Raw genomic sequence first — 22,169 nt, forward strand, 5'->3', positions numbered from 1 at the left:
CTTAGGAACACTGAGGCGAAGAACTCGTTGAGGAGTTCAGCCTTGTCCCCTCTGTCCGTCACCAATTGTTTCTGCCCATTTAGCAGGGGTCCTATTCCTCCCTGGGCCTTCCTTTTACTCCCTATATATCTAAAAAACAATTTCTTATTGTCTTTTACTTGTGCATTAAATCCAACCATGCCTTATTGCTGGAGTAGCAGGAGCCTGATCTTGGGCTCCCCATACACTGGCAAAAAGGAGGCACCCACAGCTAGGAGCTGAGGGACCCAGTCCCACAGCTGATTGGGGTCTGGGTCTGGGCAGTGCCTCATGTGGAGTCAGGACCCAGCACCCTGTCAGCTGCTGTCCTGGCTACAGGTGAAGTGCAGCCAGAACCAAGAGCCTTTGTGGGTCCAAGGGTTTCCCCCCCCATCCCCCACCTTCCCTCCCCCACCCCAAGCCTTGGGAATCACAGTAACCATAATCCCCAGAACTGAAACATTACACCCCTGTGGCTGGGAGCCCTGTCAGCTGATGGGGCTCCCAGCCACAAGGGAGATGCTTCTACACATGCAAATTAATACTCAATAGCAACCAGTTAGAAAATAAGTACACAGTTTCAAAATCTAACTTTATAGTTGGTTGGAGCTTTTTATCTTGCAATAGGTACTTTGCATGTATAGTTGGTCTCAAGGTAATTGTGCGATACCCTGTAACATGTAGAGGGAGTGTTACAGATGCATGTCAAATTAAGGGAACTACTTCAGTAACTGTGAGGAACAAAGGAATTCTGGTAGTGAAAATAGTTAAATGAAGAAAAAGAGGAGGAAGGAAGGCAGCAAGTTTAGATATGTGGCATCAGTAAAGACCCACAGTAAAAAAGCTGAATGCAAGTGTGAAAAAAACCAACTAAATACAGGAAATAAGATTTCTTTTTACTTTACTATAAATTAGAGTCCAGAAGAGGGTTAGTTTAAGTGAAAAATGAGAGGTATTAATATTAAAGGGTTCAAGTTGACTATACAGCATTCAGTAATTATTTTCAGTCCTTAACAAAACATTGAGATATGTTAAAAGTAGTGTTTATTCTAAGAAGTTGCTGGGGATTATAGTTTTATGTATTTAGTATCAAAAGTTTGCTAGGTACTTTCAAGAGAATTTGGTCGAAAAAGCAAACACACATCTGATAGAATAAATATAAGCATCTAAGTTTTCTTAAAAGGTAGTAAAGGAAACTGTAGAACCACCCATGGTCCTATTTAACTCCCTCACAGTCTGTGTGTTGTAATTAGAGAAAATGGGTTGCTAATCTGTAAAATGGATAAAAGAAGTATGCAAAGTGGATTCACTCTTTGAATAACTTAAGTATTAGGCCTATAATTTAGGTAAATAATGAGATTCAGCCTTTAAACTTGTAAGGTGCAAGCAAAAAGCAGCAGGGATTCCTATTTTCAGATTATGCCATTTACTCATAATTACAAGATTAATGGTGTGGAAGAAATCAAACTTCGCGTTGTGGTTGAATCAGAACTGACAGAGCCAGCTTTTCTTTATTTAGGGCTATCCTGTGATCACAGGGAGAATTCCATACAGCAAGGGGAATCGCCCACTTGTCTGTTTCAAAGGATTTCTCAGGCTCTCTAAGTTTACTAGCATATTTATACTTAAAACAGAGAAAGAGAAAAAAATACGACCTTGGACAGTAAATCACTGATCTAACACACACAGAGACATACAGGCTGTTTACTTAAAGGAGAGTGAGACATTGTGCTTATAGAACTAGTTATCGGTTTCTGGTTTCTCAGAGAGAAAAATAAATGTAACATCCATACACAGGGTAAAATATCAAGACAAAAACAAGGCATGCAGGATTCCTTATCTCAGAACATTTAACTGAAATAAGCAGTATCAGCACTTCTCGTCTCTGTTTTTCTAGTCAAGTAGGCCAGAAGCCCAACTAAATTTACTCCTACAATACTAAGAGTGAATGTAGTTAGTTAATTTATATACATTGTTGAATATAAAATGGTAAAACTTCACAAAGGTTTAATATTTTAAGAAATCTGAATACACGAACCCAGACTTGGTATGGTAAAAATGACTGAATTTTAATTGGTAATTTAATTTCTTCACATCAGAGCACAATGATGAATATCAAGGCCTGTTCCTCTGTTCCTCCATAAGAGTATAGTCCTGTTCACTAAATCAATCTTTTAAAGAAGGCTTGATGCTTGATTATATTTTCTGCTGTCAGTAAATGAAGGCAATGTAGTCTGTATTTTTAAACAACCTCGCACATGATTTCTACTTCTCAGTAGTTTGCATTTAGGACACTGTCTCTCAACCTTTTTAGACTTAAGGAACCTCTTGTTGGACTCAAGGCGCCCTTCAAAAATGCCAGCTCTTAGTTTTCTCTTGTGTTCACACTACAGAACAATAATGGAGCATTCTTCTGTTGCAAAGAACTCAGGAAGACCACAGCAGATCAGAATGTTTTTAACACTATGGATTCCTATTTGAAATCTCTGATTTTATCTTGGGAATCATTTTCAAACACCTAGCAGTACTAACAGTGTGTGGCACCTTGCAACACCCTTGAAAGTATCTTAAGGCATCCCAGGGTGCTAGGGAACCCTGGCTGAGAATCACTGATCTAGGGGGACAGCCCCTATCCCCTCCCAACTGAGCAGGTGTATTTTTTATGTGTTTTTATTCCTAGCTCAGCTTGCATAGATTTCCCAAATTACAGTGGTCCAAAAAAATTCACACTTTATGACATTTTGTTAATTTAATGAGTTTTTTATTTACTATTTGCATTTTATAATTAGGATCATAAACTTTAGGTGTATTGCATGGAACAGCAACAAACAATAACAAAAAGCCCTTAACAAACTATAATATCATCTCCAAACTATAAAATCATCTCCAAATCTTGTAACACTTAAAAGCAAACTTCCTGTTAACCTCCCTAAGAATCTCCATAGTATCGTCATCTCTTCCTTCCCTGTCCAATAGAATCCTCCATCCTGACCAAGAACACCTGGAAGAACAGGTGAGTCTAGTATTGTTTCCTTCAGATTATGAAATCCAGTCTTTGATAAACGAAGGAAGAAAGTGAATTCCATATCTCAGAATCTGTCAATAGAAAACTTTATCATTGTTTCATTACACACTGTTGCATAGGTAGAGAAGTGGCCTGTTTAGTGGTGAGAACTTGCATCATTTAAGAACTATATAAGTCAAAGCTAGTATGTTATGCTTCCCTCAGAGATAAGCTGGAATCTAGTGTATTCATCCTTAGTTGAGTCCTCTGATGTCATTATTAGTCTCCCATGATTTGTGGTCTTTAAGCAAACTGAACAAGAATGTAATTTTGGAATGTTTTGGAGGCCCCACTTGCAAGAGCAAAACCAACAGAAGGAAGGAAGAGCAGTCCAACTGGACAGTACCCAACTGCAACAAGCCTTGTGGATCTGCCACCCCGCTTCCAGCACCTGGTACCCCCTGGGATCTGACATGCCTGCTGGCTGTCCCCAACCCTACCTCACTTTCCGTCTTTTTCCTGCCCCACCTTTGATGTTATTGTTTGTTTATTGAGGAGGCGGTCCCTGGGGCAGCAGATAGCTTCTCTGGTTCCTTCACCTGCTGGCTCTGTCTTTGCTGCTAGGTCTAGATGCCTGGGTGCTTGTGCTCCCCGCAAAGTGCTTCCCTTTTAAGGGAGCACTCCCTCAGGCCTCCAAGGACCTGTTGGAGCTTCAGCCATTCCAGCCTTTTTCTCTGGCTGAGCCCTCAGCTCTGGTCCACAGTCTGAGACCTCAGTTCCAAGTCCTCTGTCTTTACTTGGCTGCAGCCCCTCCTTGGGCTCCAGTTTCACTGCACCAGCCTCATTCAGCCTTCTTAGATTTGGTCATTCTTTAGTTTCTGATAATGTGGAGTGCCTCCCAGCCACCTCACCCATGGTCTCCTCATCCCCTGTAGCTGCAACCCAGTCCTGTGATGAAATACTCAAACAAAAACAGCAACCTAACCAGTCCTAACTCAAACACAAACCCCTTTGGGACTTTAGTGCTCAAGCCCTTCTCAGGCCAGCTTGTTTCTGTCCTTTTCCAGCCCCTGGCTCAGTTCACCTGGACATCTCCCATCTGCAGCCGCTTTACAATTAGGCTCCCTAGAGCTTGCTTCTGGCTACACTTCCCTCCTTCTTAAAAACAGGTCAGGGATTCCCTGTTTCATCAACATGCCAAAAGTCCACCCTTGCAAATGGAGGAAAACAGGCAGCTGACTTGCGTCATATTTTAGCAAGAGACACTGCTTTTAATTCTTGATGAGTCTACTGTACAGAACTCCACTGGCTACACTTGGCCCACAAGCAACATTTTGGAAATCTGCAAACAAAAGAATGTAGTGGAGCTTTTATGTAAGCTATACAAATGTTTCCTTTCTTTCAAGGTATCTTATGGTAATTTCTTTTGCAAGATAAGTTGTTAACTTGCAAGAATTATCCAAAGATATCACAAAAAACTTTTACCTCTCAAGAATTGTCTGATAATTCTGTTTACTGGACTTGTCCTGTAGCTATCTTTTAACAAATTTATGTTTGCTGAATTAAGGTTGTCTAGGGAGTGGGTGAGGAGTGATTGTGGTTACTAGAACTATGTTTTAATCATTGCTGCTTTGAAAGTCAGCAGTGGCATGTGAACTGGCATCATCTACTGATATAGTGAAAAGTAAACACTTCCAAAATCCTAGCTGTACTGTCTCCATCTGCTGGTAGGGAGGAGCTGTATCTGACTATCCAAACCAGTGGCACTCAAACCTTCTAACCCCACGGGCCAAAAGAGTGGTGAAGTCAACATGTAGAGTTGATTCTTGTGGGCAGGTCAGCATGCCAATGTGATCCCGCACACCCAAATCCGGCCATGTGCCAGCCTGACCCCATGTGCATGAATACAGCCATGTGCTGGTTCACAAGGCCTTGTTATCCAGCCTTCAGGGTTCCCCACGGGTTTGGAAACTAGGCAGCAAGGGAGTGGAGATTAACTCTGCCAGTGTTCCCCTGCTGACAAATTCGCAGGCCTTTGGGGACCCCACAAGCTGGATCTGACTTGAGGTTCAGGAGCTGGGCACCCCTAATCTAGACCTGTGGTTCTCAACAGGGGTGCATGTCATGCGATATTTTAAAGGGTGACATGCAGTATTAGCACTGTTAGTTATGCAGAAACCTAAAACCTGATTCACAAGATGAACCCAGTCATTTTGAATAGGAATCCAGTGCTATCTTCAGCACTCTCATCTATTTTTCCACAGTCAAAAAATGAGTACAGTTAGTTTGTTTAATAGAACGCTGTTACATTCACACAAGTTATGGAGAGGTGCCTAGACTCTAAAAAGGTTGAGAACCACAGATCTAGGCCCATGTAGAATTGCAACAACTAAATTTGCTGTTGAGAAAAGTACCTTACCTTGGGTAACCAGAAATAGAAGTAGTTAAGGCTGCAGTAGCCAGACCAGCAAAATACAATTAAAAGCATGTGGTATACTCATAATCTCAGAAGAGATACAAAAATATAACCCAGACAACTGATAAATCCTTTAACCACTTTTATGATTTAAAAAGTGATATAGTATGTGTGTTTTTTGGGTCCAATATTATGTATAATGAAACAGATTCCAGCAATATTTAACTTCAAGCAAGAATGATAACACTATAAAGCAAATATACATTCTTTTCCTGTCCGTTCGTTATTTTTTCTGGACAGTACATATGCAGCTTAGAAATTTATCAGTGCCCACAAATGACAACTTTTTGTACTGGGAAACTAAGAGATACTTGTTTTTTTTCATTTTAATTATGATATCTGAGAAACAGAAAGAAGAGGGTGATTAGAAACATCCCCTGTAGGTTGTTCAAAGAAATTAAATTCCTTTTCTCTTTGAGTAGTAGTTGAAGCCTGTTTCATTTATGGTTAAACTTGAAGCAGTTTTGCTACATTTGTAACATTGCATGTACACATCTAATTGTTACAACATAGCTGTTGCATGTTTCTCAGCTGTAGCGCCCATTCCCGTCTTGGAATTGCTCCATGTGTACGTTTGCCTGTGTCACCAGTGAGTTTTCAGGTTAATTGCAGAAGTAGCTGGTCCCCATTGTTAAGTAGTTAAGATACTTAGGTGGTCATACTGTGACAAAGTTAAAGAACATATATTACAGTTGGACTCATCTCTGAGAACAAATAAGTAAGGACATTGACGTGATTAGGAGTCCTTATGTTGTAAGTATTACATAGGCAGGTAAAATTCTGTTGCTATCTTGCATGTGTGGTCTATCAGCATTATCTCAGTTATGTGCCAATAGAACACTTCAGTTTTCTGCTTAGAATATTGGTTAATTATTTCCCTGTATATTAAACTTTCTGGTATTTCTGTTGTTCTGTCTGTCTTGTATGCCATTTAGTGCTTGCACATGCTCATGTTGATTTTGTAATGGAGGACTTCAAAAGAATATGATATTCAAGAGTACAATTTTTAAATATGTGTAATAGATAACCTAGCATGAGAGGAAGTTAGATGAATAACCTAATTGACTGAGTCCTTGATCTACTTAAGCAGGTAATGGGGAACTGGGGGAGAGTCTCAACAATTTTGGGGTCAATAGTAGTCTAGTTTTATACGTGATTGTGCCAGGAAGGGGAGGCCCAGGACACTACTATGTAGTTGCTTAAGCTTATGAATAGAGCCTTGATGCTTTTCTGGGAATGACGGTGCTCCATGGAGAAATCACAGGGGTCTAACACTTATTTGGAGAATAGGTGAAAGTATGTACCTACTATTTGTCATTATTTTGTTTATTAGTGTTTATTAAATAATGTGTTTTACTCTATGACATATACCTGATGGATGGATGGGAGAAGGAATATCAGGAATGCTTTTTTCCTTAATTTTTAAGGCTGCATAAAAGCAGTTGTTCTGCTGATAAACTGCTATTATTTATATTGTTGTACTGCCCAGGAGCCATAGTTATAGTCTGTCATTTTGTTGCATTAAGTGCCATAAAATACAGAACACAAAGATAGCTGCTGCCCTCAGTAGCTTAATATCTAAGCAGTGAGGAAGGAGCCTGTTCTGTGGCATCAGTAGGGAAGTGCTTCTATATTCTATTCGATCATTGGTATGTGGATCTAGATGAATGAAGCTCTAAGGCTGCTTACAGACCTAAAATCAAAACAAAACAGCACTTTGCTTTAAACTTGGTGCACTCCCACACCAAGCCCAGAGTATGCCCAGAAGAGTCATTGCATTAGTTGGACCTGGCTTTCTCAAAGTCTCTATAGATCTGGCACTTTAGTGGGGCTTTTTTGGTGCTTTTATCTAATAGCTGACTGAATCAGCTATTAGATAAAAGCACCAAAAAGCCTCACTGAAGTGCCACCCGATCTATACACCGAGAGAGAGATTGCACATCTGGAGGAAGTGTTGGTTATTAAAAGTGAAATTGTTGTGTGTGAGGATGAAGTGTATAAGGTCAGTAATATCTTTGGTCAGTAATATCCAGTCTGTACTCTGAGTTGTCATCTTGCTTACCTACCTAACTCCAAAAATGTAATATCCAATGCACCAAATACCCTGATGGAAAATACATAAGAGAGACCAAACAACAACTGCACGCCAAAATGAACGCACACCGGAAATCTATTAAAGACAATAATACCCAATTACCGGTAGGGGTACATTTCTCACAAGAAAATCACTCTCTCTCCAGTCTCTCGTTTCTGACCCTCAAAGGGAATTTGCAAAACACTTTTCACAGACGAGCCTATGAATTTCACTTCATCAACCTACTAGATACAAGAAGCCATGGACTAAATATACACATTGGATTTATGACACACTATAACCTGCCTGACATCTGACTCCCCTGGAACCTCTTCACTATTTACCTGCTACATTCATCCGCAGCCTGTCTCTCACCCACTGACTCCTCAATTTATATCTTCACTGACTGGCTTTCTTGCATATATATACCAGCCTCTGGCCTCTTTACTATTTATTCCATCCAGGAAGAGCATACACACCAATTGCAGATTCTGCCTCAGCCTGATGAAAGGTTTTTAAATGCAAAAGCTTGCTAAGAATTTTTTTGTCCAACTATTAAGTTACCTAAAGAACCTTGTCTGTCTATGTCCTTAGACCAACATGGCTACAACCTACACGGCTGGGTGCAGAGAATCTAATTATTGGGGTTTGTCTTATAATCAGGGTCATCTACTACTTGAATATATATGGTATTAAGCTTGTGACAAACTGGTAAAAAACAAGTCAAAGTTAGTGAAACATTAACCTTGGTTCTTCTTGATTCTGCTGGCTTGCTTAACAGTCTGAGGGCTGTGTTTTGCTGTTGACTTTGGTAGGAGAAGAACATAGATAGTCAAGTGCAAAATATAGTCCACAGTTATTTAAATAGCTTGTTTTGGTTTAGTTTCAAATGCATTTTTATTTTTTTTTAGTCGTACATAAGCTGATAGGATGGTTCAGAAGGGTTTTTGTGAGTAAGGATATGGCATCAGAATTTTAGAGAGATTTTCTATCATTGTCCAAGAATGAATGAATGATATGACTTTTCCAGGTGATACGAAGAAGCAGCGATGAGGAAAAGTTGCTTTGCTTGGTACGTCAGCGTGCAGGACATCACTGCCAAACTGCCGTCATCGTGATTCTGATATTAGCTTGGGAAGGGATTCCGCATCTTCTGGCTGACACATTGTATAAAGAACTGACTCAGAGTCTCCGAAAATATGGCTGTCCCACAAGCCGTAGATGTGCATTAAATGAAGAGTAAGTGAAATTTATAGCACCTGGTTGGTTTTCTTGGGTTTTTTTTTTTTTAATGTTTCGACTGTTGGTTTGCATGAAGAAAATAAATTAGACTTAATAACCTAATAAGCATAATGCATGAGCTTATTTAAACATACAAACTGCTTGTGATGAGAGGATCCAGTGGTTGCTCCCTCCGTTTGAACACTGGACCTTTCATTACACCAAATACATTAGAAGTGGGTGAACTGTCTCCATCTCTATACCCACTAGCAGAACTGGTGGCTATTTGAAGAAACTATGTTGTACCACCTTCAGAAAGGCTATAATATGGGCCCCATGTCTGTGGGCTGAGATGTTACCCTAAAGGGGTTATGTCTCCTGTGGTACAGTTTCTCCACGATCTTCCATTTCACCGCTACTAGTATGAGTCGTATCAGGCACAGAATAGTTCATCTCAAAGCGAGTTGTTTTTTTCAAAATTTGAAGAGTCTTATAATCTTTAGCTAATACTATTTTAGTTTTACTCATACTTTGTATGGATTTTGACTTCTCCTGCTTGGTTTTCTTATTTGTAGACTAATAAAAACATAAAATCATGTTTTTTAGAGGTTCCACTTTGGGACTGCTGAAATAAATGCCAGTCATAGTGAGTCAGACATTAAGCTACTGTAGAGTGGATGGGAGCAGACTTAAAATAAAGATTGCTCATCACTGACCTTTGTTCTCTTTTATATACCCAACCATCCTCAACTGTTTCCTCTGTTCTCACTAGTAATGACTTCCCTGAATTTTCTGATTAAACTGAAATCCATGGCTGATAGTAAGCCATATTCCAAGACCCTAAACTGTGTTAACAGAAATATTTTTGTTTTCAGCATTACCAGCTTGGCTTCTTTTAGTCAGTTCTCATTTCCTTGCAGTTCTGACTCTACATGTGAGTCTTTCTCTCCCTCTATATAAGTTTTCTATATAGACAGTTAGAATTAAAATACCTTCTTGTCCTCATTCTTTAAGGATGAGCATTTAACTGACCCCTTCCTTGTTGTACTTCTTCTGGTGCTGCTCAGAAGAAGAGAACAAGTCATCATCAATCCTCCTAATTTTCAGACATGAGAGTACGTAGGCACTCAAGCCAGAGTACTCTTCCTCTGCATGCCTGAAATGAACCTGCTTATCCCACTGGTGTGTCAGGTGACTGCAAAACTTACTACATCCAATTAAGCTACAGGAGCATACATCTCAACCTCCATTTAGATTCTTGTATGGCCTGAATCTAATCAGGACCCTTTGACAACTCTTTAGCACCTCAGATCTCAGTTGTGTTTTTAATATTTCCTCCTAATTAGCATGGCTCCCTTTTAAAAAGTGAATCAGATTCTACACATAAGCAAAGCTTTCTACAGTATCCATTTGGGTAGGAGAAACAGGAGTGAGAATGATACTAGTTTGCAATTTTTTTAATTTGTCCAGCTGGAGAAGTCAAAATTACATTGATGTGGGTAGAACTATAATGTATTTCTGTTCATTTTAATTAAATATTTTGGGAGTGTCTTCAAAAAGAATGACTCAATCATAGTCATTGTTATCAGAAACAACTGAATCAACATTTAATATATATTTTATAAATCTTTGTGTTGTTCCGTCACGTAGTATAAAAATCATGTAAGTGATGACTTGTATCTAAAGAAACATTTTACCTTGCCAACTGTCTCTTATGAATTTACTGCTGTCTTAGCCGTACTTGTGCATGTCAAGGACTTGATCCTGAAACTTGTGGAGCATCATTCTCATTTGGCTGTTCGTGGAGTATGTATTTCAATGGTTGTAAATTTGCAAGAAGCAAGACCCCCAGGAAATTTAGACTCCTCACAGATGACCCTAAACAAGTAAGTTCTTTTTCAGAAAAGAATATGAACAAGCATTTAGAAGAGAGGTATAGGTGGAACCTACAGATTTCTATGCACCCACATACCCCAGGACACTGCTTATGCAGTCACCTTTCTCAACACCTCTTAAAAATGAAATCAGTCTTCCTGTGTACTGTAACGCTTTAACATTTATTCTAAAATCTTCTTCTGTGTTTAAGTGAAATTTTTGGTTGTGTTCATCTGCATTTTTCATCATATATGAATATCTAATACAACAGAACCAGTTACTACAAGCAGTAACACTATGGTTCCACCATTAAAAAACCTGTTAATAAACTGTCCTATGTGCCTCGTGGTGTATAGAGCCCAGGGCTGAGGTGGGGAGTGGGACAAAGCCACAGGCAGGGACTGAGGGTGGCAGCTCTCTGCTGCCGCACACGCTCCTGTGGAGGGGGATTGGGGGCACATGATCCCAAGACTTGTGCATAGGGCGAATGCAGACTGCCCCTTGCAGGCTCAGGGCTCCCTGCCTTGCTGCCCACTCCCTGGGAGCCTTGCACCCGCCCTGCTGCCATGGAGAGACACCCCCTGCCCACCCAGAAGCAGCAAGTGCAGTGGTGCAGAGTTGTGCCCCACACTGGAGCTGGGTGGGCAGTTGGTGCCTCACCATGATGCTGTGGCTAGCGCAGGATTCCCAGGGGAAGAGCAGCAGGGCAGGGAGCCAGAGCCTGCGGCGGACAGCTCATATCTGCCCCTTCTTCTCCATGGGCTCTGCTCCAGCCATACCAGGGGTGCAGGGCAGGAAGGCATCATCTTAGGCAACCCCTAGCAAAAATAAAAGGGCCATCATTTTAACACAGTACCCCCCCTCCCCTGCAAAAATAAATCAGTGCCTATGGAAATGGATTCTACAAAATTTCACATTACACAACTAAAAAGTATCCAGTAGATCTGTTTGATATTAGAAATCTTCCTTCTAAAAGGAAGGAAGGAAAGGAAAGCAGTAGAGATCACATTTTAACTCCAAAATACCTGCATTAGAAATGATGGCCTGACTCCTGACTTAAGAGTTACCATGTCTACAAGTAACTTCAGGGCCCTTTTACTCTTTCCAGCCCTACTTCTCTGGAGATTTGACAGAAAAAAATACTGCATCCTGAACAACCAGTTTAATATATTTTAAAATACATTTTCAACATGCTATGTGCAGGTTTCCAGGAATACATTCCTACTGTTTTCTCATTAGCAAAATTTTCCAACTTGTTGAATTCCAGGCAGGAGTTAAAGAGTTGTCTTACATGCAGCAACAATGTTTGTAGTTTCACATAAGAGTCAGGCCAGAGTTGATTCAGATCAACTGTGTAAATATCCTGTTGACCTTTCCCTATTTATAGAGCTAATTAAAATCCCAACCACCTACATGGATGTATTCCAGTCAGTTTAGCTATTATATGCTTAAAATTACTGAAATAAAATTCAAGGTAAAGTTATATCACAAAACCATGAACATTCATTCATGCATTCATTTGGTTTGTCACTAATTTTGTCTAGTAGATATTTCTTTGTCTTAGCTAAATGTTGCATATTGATCATTTTGCAGATGACATAATGCTAGGTGCTATAGCAAATTAAGAAGAGGATAGATTCAAAGTGCAGAGAGATTTGGATCATTTTATCATTTGAGACACTGGACAGAGTGAGATAAAGTTTAATGTAAATAAGTGTATTATACCTTTAGGTAAGAATAGTATGTAGTATAGATGTAAGCTAAGGATGTTACCTGAAACAAGTAAAAAAGACACGTGGCACAGTTTTAATTCGTAACTTGAAAATTGTATGAGTTCAGAAGATGATGTGCCATTATATAAATATAATATGCCATTGAAAAGTGTGTGTATATATGTATCCATGTATATGTAAATAAATAAACACTTTTAGAAAAGGAGGTTTCTTACAAAAGAAATGAAATAGTACTTGTCACTTTGCAGTGTATTTTGTAAGAAAGAAGCTAGGATTCCACTCAAAAGTCTTGTCTTCACATTTGAAAAAAGGGGAAAGAATATGTCACCTCATGTTCAGTCTGTTGCCTTTGATTTCCTTGACCCTTTGATTTCCCCAACTGAATATCCAGACTTCAGGGAAAATGCAAACATTTTGGGGCTGTAATAGTACAAGTAACAGGGTGTAAAAATATGTTATAACAGAAAGCTAGTTAAGTCTATTTTTATTTTACCATGTCTCTGAGGAACAGAACACTGACCTGGCCCTCCATCAGGGCCTCAGCTGAGACCCTTGCATCTCCAAAGGCAAGAACTGGAGAAGATATCTCCTTCCTTGGGCACAAAGAATGAAGAAGCTAGCGGGGTCACCTGGCAGCAGTAATCAGCAGTAGTGTAACTAGGGGTGGGCAAGAGGGGCACCCAGCCCAGGTGCCAAGATAGGAAGGGTGCTGGAACGAATCCAACCCCTGTGGAATCTTGTCCTAGCAGCTCCATGCCAGAAACTCTAAAACAGTTCCTGACTGCCATAGGCGAATTAACACACGGGCCAGCAGGGCCCGGGCCCAGGGACCCCTGCCAACCAGAGGACCCGCTTCAGAGGCAGATTAAGATTTACTGGGGCCCTAGGCAAGTGCAAAATTGGGGGCTCCCCTCTAGAAGTGGACTGATATATTGGTCATATATCAATTTGGCACTGATAAAAGGAAAATTAATATTACTGGCTATTGGCTTTTTTTTGGACCATGTGGCCAGTTAATGTCACAGATAAATGCTGCATGCACGTGGCCAGGAATGCAGCTGCGCAGCGTGGAGAGCAACATTCTGCCAGTAAGTCTGTGGGGAGGAGGGGTAGATGGAGGCCCCAATAGTGAGGGCGGCTTATCTGGGTGGTGTACGTGTTGGGGTGGAGGCAGCTCCCTGCCACTGCATATACCCCTAGGGGAGGCATGTGCACTCCAGATTTGTGTGTGGGGAAAGGGGAGCTGCCCACTGCAGGCTTGGAGCCAGGGGCTGCGCCAGTCTCTTCCTGGTGGGGGGCTGGGGTGCACTCAGTGGTGCAGGGCAGGTGATGGTGGCACTGGGTGTGGTGGCTATAGGAGGGGTACAGGGAGTTTTGGAATAGCCGTTTCCCTCCCCATGCCTCTCTTAGCACCACCCCTGCTTGGGGCACTCATTCCGCTGCCTTTCCCTCAGGAGCCCCATGCAGAATGCCCTGAGCAGGGGTGGTGCTAGGAAAGACATGGGAGGCTATAGCCACCCCAAAATTCTCATAGCCCCCACATAGCTACCCCTCCCAGCACTGCCGCTGTCACTTGCCCCTCACAGCTGAGCCCACCCTGCCTCTGCCAACTCCAAGTCCAGCCCCCCTGGCCCCGAGTCCGCAGTGGGCAGGTCACCCTCACCCTGTGCAGAAATTAGGGAGGGCACGTGCCCCTCATGCCTCCCCCATGAGTGCGTGCAGTGGGGGGGGATCTACTCCCATCCAACCTCCCATGCTCCCCTGATGTGCCTTCTGCAGCTCTGTCCCACTCCTGGCCCCAGAGTTGCGTTTACCACCCTGGCTGGGCAGCGCTTGCCCCTGCCCTTGCCCCAGCCCCTGCCCCATTCCCTCACTATTGGGCCCTCCATGTGCCCCCCCCCACGCCCCTTCCTGCCCCAGATTTACTGGCAGGATACTGCTTTCCAAGCTGCCTGGACACTGCCTGACTGCATTCCTGGCCATGTGCATGTGGCATTTATCCATGACATTAATTGGCTACATGGGCCAAAAAAGCCAATAGCCAGTAATGTTAATTTTGCTTTTATTAGTGCCAATCCGATATGCAACTGATATATCGGTGCACCTCTAGAGGGGAGCTCCCAATTTTGTTTTTGCCCAGGGCCCCAATAAATCTTAATTTACCTCTGCATGAATGCTGTTGCTGCTGCTTTAAGAACAACAGCCAAGGTAGGCAGAGTATGAGGTAACAGTAGCACAGCCAGGGGCTGGTTAGGAGGTTCCAGTATGGGTAAGGCTGCTGTGCCCCACTCCCCTTGCCTCTGAGCTATCATGCACATCTGACTTCCACTTGCTGACCCCTTGTATGCACCCCCCTTGCAGCTTCCCCATAGGCTTGTCCATGGCACCAACTCTGCTTGTTACAACTCTGATAATCAACAGGATTTTTCAGCAGGAACTCTTACCAGCATTAAAAAAAACAAGTCCCAATAAGCAAAAACAGTGACAAAAAAGATTTCCCAACATGGTAAGCAAATGCCCGCCTTCCCTTCCAGCTGTTTTTGGAACAGCCATCTTCTCTGGGACACCTGTACAAGAGAAGAGAAAAGCAAAGATGAAATTAACCCCTTGTCTACTGTGGTTTTTGTCAGTTTTGATGCTTTTGCCATGTGCTGTTTGTGATAGCAAGTTTATTTATGGCCAGTAACAATAACCACAGGAAATAAGATCAGGTAAATGAAATATAAGATAGAGGCTGCATTAACTTTGAATCTTGGCTTTACTAGTTTAGGTTAGATGTTTTAAAGTAAACTGCAAATGATAGGTTATAAATATTTTTTTGTTTTCTGTAGGAAGAACTTCTTGAAAATAATTTGCAGATGTTAGCCACCGATGTGGCTCCCGTTTATAAGAAACTTGCTCCTGAAGCTTTTCAGAATCAGGTATGTCTGTGAGTACAGGCAGTGTATCTGCAGGCTTGAAACGAGGGGTGCTCAATCCCTCACCTGCCAGCCAGATCTGGCTCGTGGCACTCTGGCCTTCTGGCATGCAGGGCTCTCCACAGGTCTGGAAATTGGCAGCAGTAGAGCAGTGGTCATAACCATGGAGAAACACAAACCCTATGCACTGGATCCAGACGTCTTACCCTAGGGTGCAGAGGTGGGCATCGGAGTTACCCGGCCCCAAGGCTATGTCCCACCATGTAGGGTGGTGCTGGGCCCTGTGGCCCAATCCCAGTGCTTGGGGCAGGGAGGGGACAGCTGTGAGCCCCAGGGCCAAATCACAGTCCTCAGGGAAGGATAAGGGCAACACTGGACACTAGGGCTTGACCCCAGTATGTAGGGGCCAACCAAGGGCCTGCAGTCTGTTTCAGGTGTGTGGGGTTCAATCCATCCTGCAGATGAGGCTCATCTGGCCTACAGAACCAGAAGTTTGAGCACTACTGCTTTAAACAACAAAGAGCTGATGATGTCCCCTCTTCCTGCCCCCCTGAAATGCACTTAAAACTAAAATGACCCCTACTAAATGTATAGGGAGCAAAAAACTTTACTAAACTGGACATCTTTGTCTTACATTCCTTTGAAGGCAGGATAGATATGTACCTTTATAGACTAACTAAATAAGCTATACATTTCTCTAACATTTTTAAATGGCCTATGTTTTTCCTTTAAAAAAGTTAAAATCCTTCTCAGCTAAATGGAGAACAGCTTCAGACATCACATAACATATTTTATTGTAATAACATTTTATTGAAATCTTACAGATCAATAATTGGGTCCATAAGTCCCATAAATAACCTTTCATTCAGCAGTGATTCCTTGCATTCATGCCCTTTGATATTCAGCATCTTTCAGGCAAGTCAGACCAGCTGATGGAAATTTTTCTCTGTTATTTTAATTGTACATATACAGTTTCATAGATTGTCAGAATTGTGGTGTCAAAGATCCAGGCAGCTAGGAATCCCATTTTCACTCTGATTTCCTGCATTGCTTTGGCCAGCTCACTTCAAATCTTGAGTTCTTTGTTCTGGGTAAATGGACAGATAATATAGAACAATCTTTGTAACTGAAATGTTTCTCCTCCTCAGTTCATTTGTATACCTTAGTCCTTCTGTCTGTTTGGATACTGCACCCCTCTGGGTGGACATGACAGAAATTAAAATCAACATTCCTTCTTTAGAACTCTAAAGCTTTGAACTTTCAGCAGTAAATAGCACGTTGATTTTACCTAGTCCTTCATCAGTGTGTATTGGAAGGAACTTAGAGGAGAGCAACAAAAATTGTTAAGGATCTTTCTAGAAATTAGTCCATATTGGGCAAAATTGAAAGAATTTGATTTATTTGTTCTGGAAAGGGAGTTGGGGTGATCATCTTCAAACATAAAAAGAAAATATAAAGATGAAATTCAACTGTTCTCTTTGTGCAGAGTGAACAGGAGAAGAAGTAAAGGACTTAAAGTATAACAAAGGAAATTTACATTTGATATTGAGGTTTGACATTGTTTATTAGGAGTCATTAACCACCAGAATAGATTACTTTGAGCACTAGAACAGGCTGTGGAATTTCTATCTTTGGAAGGTTTTAAGTGCAAGTTAAACAAACATTTGTTTGGGATGGTTTAGAAAGAGATGATCCTGTATGATTTTTTTATGATCCATAGTGTGGTGTTGTTACCAACTGTAGGTGTGGTTTCCAAAAAGGAAAGAAAGAAAGGACACAAGGAAGACCTTCATTTTCTTATGTAGTTATTAGCTTCCATCAACAGGTTTTTTTGTTTTTTGGGTTTTTTTCTTCCAGCCTTCTCCAGTCACACGCAAGTAAGAACATTGGTGCACAGCTAAATAACAAGTGATGAGAGTCGGAAGGAATCCCCCATAGCACAAGTTTGGCTCATGACGTTAGCTAAATTAAATGGTGACAACACAAGAGAAATACCAAACTACTGAAAATCAGTATTTAAGTACCTGGAATTGCTCGCCCTAATAATTTTACATACATGAGCACAAATACTTTCACTCAGTGTATTATTAGAGCATCTTATTCTGTGTATGACTACACATGAGCATCTTTTCTCATTTTTGTTCACATATAGCCACATATCTTGAAATGCCATTGGGCTTGTAGAGCATATTCTATGGTTTACTGGCAGTAATCTATACTGAATTTCTCTGAAGAACCCTTTATCACCAGCAAAAGTGCAATTATGCATTCAGCCGATTTTGAAATAGTTTTTTTGGGAGAAAGTGTCTTTCTGCTCTAGCCTATTGATCAGTTTACCTCCTAAAAATTTTAAGATTATAGGATCACAGGAAAGTAGGACTGGAAGGGATATTGCAGGCCATCTAATCCAATCCCCTGCTCAAGGTAGGATCACACCTGACTAAACTATCCCAACCAACTGTCTGTCTAACTTTGTTCTCGAAAACTTTTGAGAATGGAGGTTTCACAGTTTCTGTAGGTAGCCTTTAACCACAATCTTAGTCAAGAAGTTCTTCCTAATCTGCAACCTAAATTTTCCTTGCTAAAGCTTGAGTCCGTTGCTCCTAGCACTGTGCCCTTCCATCAGACAGAAAAGCCTTTTCCTATCCTCACTATAATTGCCTTTCAGGTATTTGAACACTGTTATCAAATCTCACCTCCCACCCCTCAGTCTTCTCTTCTCCAGACTGTCTTCTGCAAACTAAATATACCTAGTTATTTCAGCCTCCTTTTCCGCCCAGACTTGCCTCCTAGGGGATCCTGCCTACCAATTTCCTGAGTTTGTTGAAGTCTACTTTTTTGAAGTCCAGTGTCTTTATTCTGCTGCTCTTTTTCCTTCTTCCCCTCATCATTTTGAACTTTATCATTTTGTGGTCATTGTAATCCAAGATACCTCTTGCCTTTACCTTCTCTAGTAGTTCCTCCCTGTTTGTGAGCAGCAAGTCGAGAAGAGCCTTCCCTCTGTTTGCCTGTCTACCATCCATATCAAAAAGTTATCCCCATCACATTCCAGGAATTTGCTCAACTGCTTGTGCACTGCTGTGTGTTCCTCTCATCAGATGTCCCAATAATTACAGTCACCCATGAGAACCAGGTCCTGTAATTTGGAAACTTCCATCAGTTGTTCCACCCTTTGTCCACCTGTAGCAGACACCCACCATGACACCTTTCCTGAGGCGCTTCCCTTGGACCGTTACCCAGAGGCTTTCAACAGGCCTGCCTTCCACTTCGCACTGTACTTTAAAACACATGGGCTAGGGACAGGCATGCAAAAACCCTGAGCCCTTATTGATTCAGTCTTTGCAGGTTAGTTTAACCTGGCTAGGCTGAATTGTTTTCCAACTGCACAGACATTCCTTTTGAACTGAAGAAATGGAAGCACATGCTTACAGTGGCTGAGGCTAGAAGCTATGGGGCAATAGAACAGCCCTCCTTTCCCATCCATAGTGCTGAGCTGAGAGGGGCCATAGGCAGGCCCCAGCAGGATGCTTCAATTAGGGAAGGGTTCCCTGCCTTGCTGCTCCTGACCAGTAAGGGACCCAGCATGGGATTGATAACAGAGCAGTTATCAGCCCAACAAAACAATGACAGCCTTTCTCATTAGTTCAAACTCTTCTTAAACAACTTTTTCCAAGGAAGGGAGGGACATTACCAGCTGACCTGTTGATTAACTCCAAAAAAGCCCTAAGCAGGCACTGTCCTGTCTGCCATTTTCCTGTCTGCCTTACAGAGATACCTCTCAGCATTAGCTAGTATACCACATGCTGCCTACAGTCCATGCTATGAGAGAGGGGAGGGGGGAATCCCTGCTTGAGTGGGGAGGGGACAGAGGGAAGCTTGGCATAGGGGTGGGGCCAGCCATGCTCTAGAACAGAAAACCCCACCCAAGGCTGCAAAGCACCTGGGATGCTGGGGAACTCTGGTTTAAGTTAAACCAGGAAGGGGTTTGGGACAGACTGCATAAACCAGTTTGACCCAAATCAGTTAAGTCTGATACTACATTTAACCATGTTTATCTCAAACTGGTTTCAGCCATTTTCAGGCTGGTTTATGTGTACTGAACATCTGTTCTGTTACAGTTTTAAACCAGTTTCTGATCACTTAAAACTGTTTAAGTGTAATGTCTGTCCATAGCCTGCATAGGGCAACACCACCTCCCTTTTTCCCCTGCTTATCCTTCCTGAACAAGCTGTATTCATGTAGGATCATACTCTGGTTGTGTGAACTATACCACCACGTCTTTGTAATCCCAATCACATCATAAATCTGTATTTGTACTAGGACCTCCATTTTTTCCTGTTTGTTCCCCATACTTCTTGCATTAGTATATAAACATTTTGAGTATTTAACTAACTGTCCTATCTTCTCCCAAAGAATGTTGCTTAGGTTCCCATTATTGTTTTCCCTACTGCCAGGTCCCCAGGCACGTCACATACCTCTGGGCTTTTGTCTCCACCCCCCTGTCCCCATAAAATATCAATAGCTATTATCTATTGTACATAGGGAAATTTTCTTTTATACAAGCTTAATAATCCTTTGAATCTGGCTGAGCTAATTGTCTTGGTGACACTCGGGAATTAACATTGCAGTATGTTGCTCAAGACAATATTTACTCTGTAATAAAACAGTCTTCATAAGTACATTTATTTAGTTAAAAACTAATGCCACTTCGGCCTATGGAATCTTAAGTTGCTCAATGCCATCTCCAAATAAACCTCATGTATTTTTATTTTAGGTGGAAAATGAACACATGGGCCCAGACTGTCGACTGGGATCTAAGGATGGTAGGCCTTTCTCTGGCGTAACAGCTTGTATAGATTTCTGTGCCCATGCCCATAAGGACACACATAACATGCACAATGGAAGCACAGTGGTATGTACTTTGCATTTTCTCAATCAGTACTACTTACTGCAGTAATTTTTCACTTTTACATTTATGGGTGCATTTAGATGAAGATTTTAAGGTGCTAAAAGATTATCTGAGTGGTGGTGTTTTATAAATAACTGAAAGACTTGCTTGTTTTTTTATTATTAGCCTGCAGAATGGTGTATGTTCATCTCATACTGCAAAATAAGAAAGGTGAGGGAGTAATCTGATATAAAATGCTTAGAAATACACTAGCCCTGCATACTAAATCTGCTACAGCGGGGCGGGCAATTGTTTCAGGCAGGGGGCCACTTACTAAGTTGTGGCAAGCTGTCGAGGGTCGCATGGGTAGCCCTGCCCCTTGACAGGTGCCCTGCCCCCTGGTTACCATCTTGGGACCAATGTCCCAATGTCTTGGGACCAATGCCCCAGGGCCAGCACTGGTAGGGCCCAAAGTAGGGCACAGGCTGGCAGGGGTCTGTGAAGCTGGGCTGCACCAGCAGGGAGAGTGGGGAGCTGGCCTGTCTCCATAGAGCCCCTGCCGGCTGGGACCCTATACCCCTGCCGCCCTGCTCTGGGTCCCACGCTAGCCCCGGGACATGGATGCAGGCCCTGCTCCCCAACCACACCCACTCACTCCCAGTGCCCCACCAGCCCCATGGTACAGGCAGGGGACAGCGCACAGCCCCGACCCCGTGCTTGCCAGGAGGGAAGAAGCTGGTGCTTAGCGTGGGGGAAAAGCAGCTCTCCCCCTCCCTGCTGCAGCCGCTCACAACCCATGCAGGGCTGTCCTGAGCAGGCACAGGCAGCCCCAAGGGGGCAGCTGCAGCATGGGCACCAAACACAGGGTGGGCAAGAAGCCACTTCCCCGCCCCCCCCCACTCAGCACCAGCAAACACTGCCCAGCACAGCAAAGGGGGGCGGGGAGGGGCGCAGCTGCTGCCATCACAGTGCTGCCCTGATGAGTGAGCCTGGAGCCAGTACAGAGCCCAGGATCACAGCGGGGCTGAGTTACAAGCTGATAATGAGTGCGGAAGGGGGAAAAATGGCCCCTCTGCTATCCTGTGGCCAGTGTCCTGCACAGCAGCTGCTCACAGCCCATCTGGGGCTGCTTGTGCCTGCTCAGGACAGCCCAACACAGGTTGCAAACGGCTGCAGCCATGAGCTGTGGTAATGGGGTGGGGAAGGGGCCACTTTTTCCCTGCACTCAGCACCAGCTCATCCCCTGCCCTTCCCCATACCCCATCCCCTTACCTGAGTTTCCCATGCTGGAGAAGCTGCATGGTCCCAGGCCAGAAGCCCCTGCTGGGGCTTCTGGCCATGGGGATGTGGCCCGGAAGGCCCTGTTGTTGCAGGAGCTCTCCAGGGTTTCCCCTGGGTCCTACTGCCCTTGGTTCCTGTCATCTTTGACAGGAACCAAGGACAGATGCATTTTAATTCCCTACATTTTTAGGAGCCCTGCGAGCCAGATAAAATGGCCTTGCGGGCCATATTTTGCCCACCTCTGTGCTACAGAATCTCTAACCTATTCTGAGTAAAGTTTTGACATCTGAAGTAAAAGAAAAGTGGGGGAGAGAAACAGGCTCTGTAGCCAAGAGCTGTACACATGTCTGTACAAGAAGAGTTCATGCAGATTGATTCATTATCTCTTATGCTTTGAAAAAAGCATGTGTAAGAATAAAAATGACACAGAGAGGCTTCAATTCTTATGGATTTCCTTTTAAAGAAATAGATTTCATAGACATTAGGGCTGGAAGGGACCTTGGATGATCGTCGAGTCCAGCCCCCCGCCCAAAGGGCAGGAAGTCAGCTGGGGTCATAACATCCCAGCGAGATAAGCATCCAATTTGCTCTTGAAGGTGTTCAGTGTAGGTGCTTGAACCACCTCTGATGGCAGGCTGTTCCAGACCTTGGGGGCTCAGACAGTAAAGAAATTCTTCCTTA

At 42.8% G+C, this 22,169-nt stretch overlaps 1 protein-coding gene and 1 long non-coding RNA gene across 2 annotated transcripts in view; one reads left to right on the forward strand and one right to left on the reverse strand.

The window, feature by feature from the left end:
- The window catches only part of TET1 (tet methylcytosine dioxygenase 1), a 140,054-nt gene that overhangs the window by 63,824 nt on the left and 54,061 nt on the right, over positions 1–22,169 (forward strand). Inside the window, exons 6-9 of the mRNA XM_019538504.1 lie at positions 8,603–8,811; positions 10,529–10,679; positions 15,233–15,322; positions 20,094–20,231. Coding sequence (XP_019394049.1) covers positions 8,603–8,811; positions 10,529–10,679; positions 15,233–15,322; positions 20,094–20,231 — 588 coding nt within the window. The remainder of the gene's footprint in view (positions 1–8,602; positions 8,812–10,528; positions 10,680–15,232; positions 15,323–20,093; positions 20,232–22,169) is intronic.
- LOC109312462 overlaps positions 20,154–22,169 on the reverse strand; it is a 4,382-nt gene continuing 2,366 nt past the window's right edge. Inside the window, exons 2-3 of the long non-coding RNA XR_002101823.1 lie at positions 20,614–20,616; positions 20,154–20,238 (exon numbers count right to left, since the gene is read on the reverse strand). This is a non-coding gene — a long non-coding RNA (uncharacterized LOC109312462). The remainder of the gene's footprint in view (positions 20,239–20,613; positions 20,617–22,169) is intronic.

Source organism: Crocodylus porosus, unplaced genomic scaffold, assembly GCF_001723895.1.
Source record: "Crocodylus porosus isolate Cpor-Errol unplaced genomic scaffold, CroPor_comp1, whole genome shotgun sequence".
NCBI lineage: Eukaryota > Metazoa > Chordata > Crocodylia > Crocodylidae > Crocodylus > Crocodylus porosus.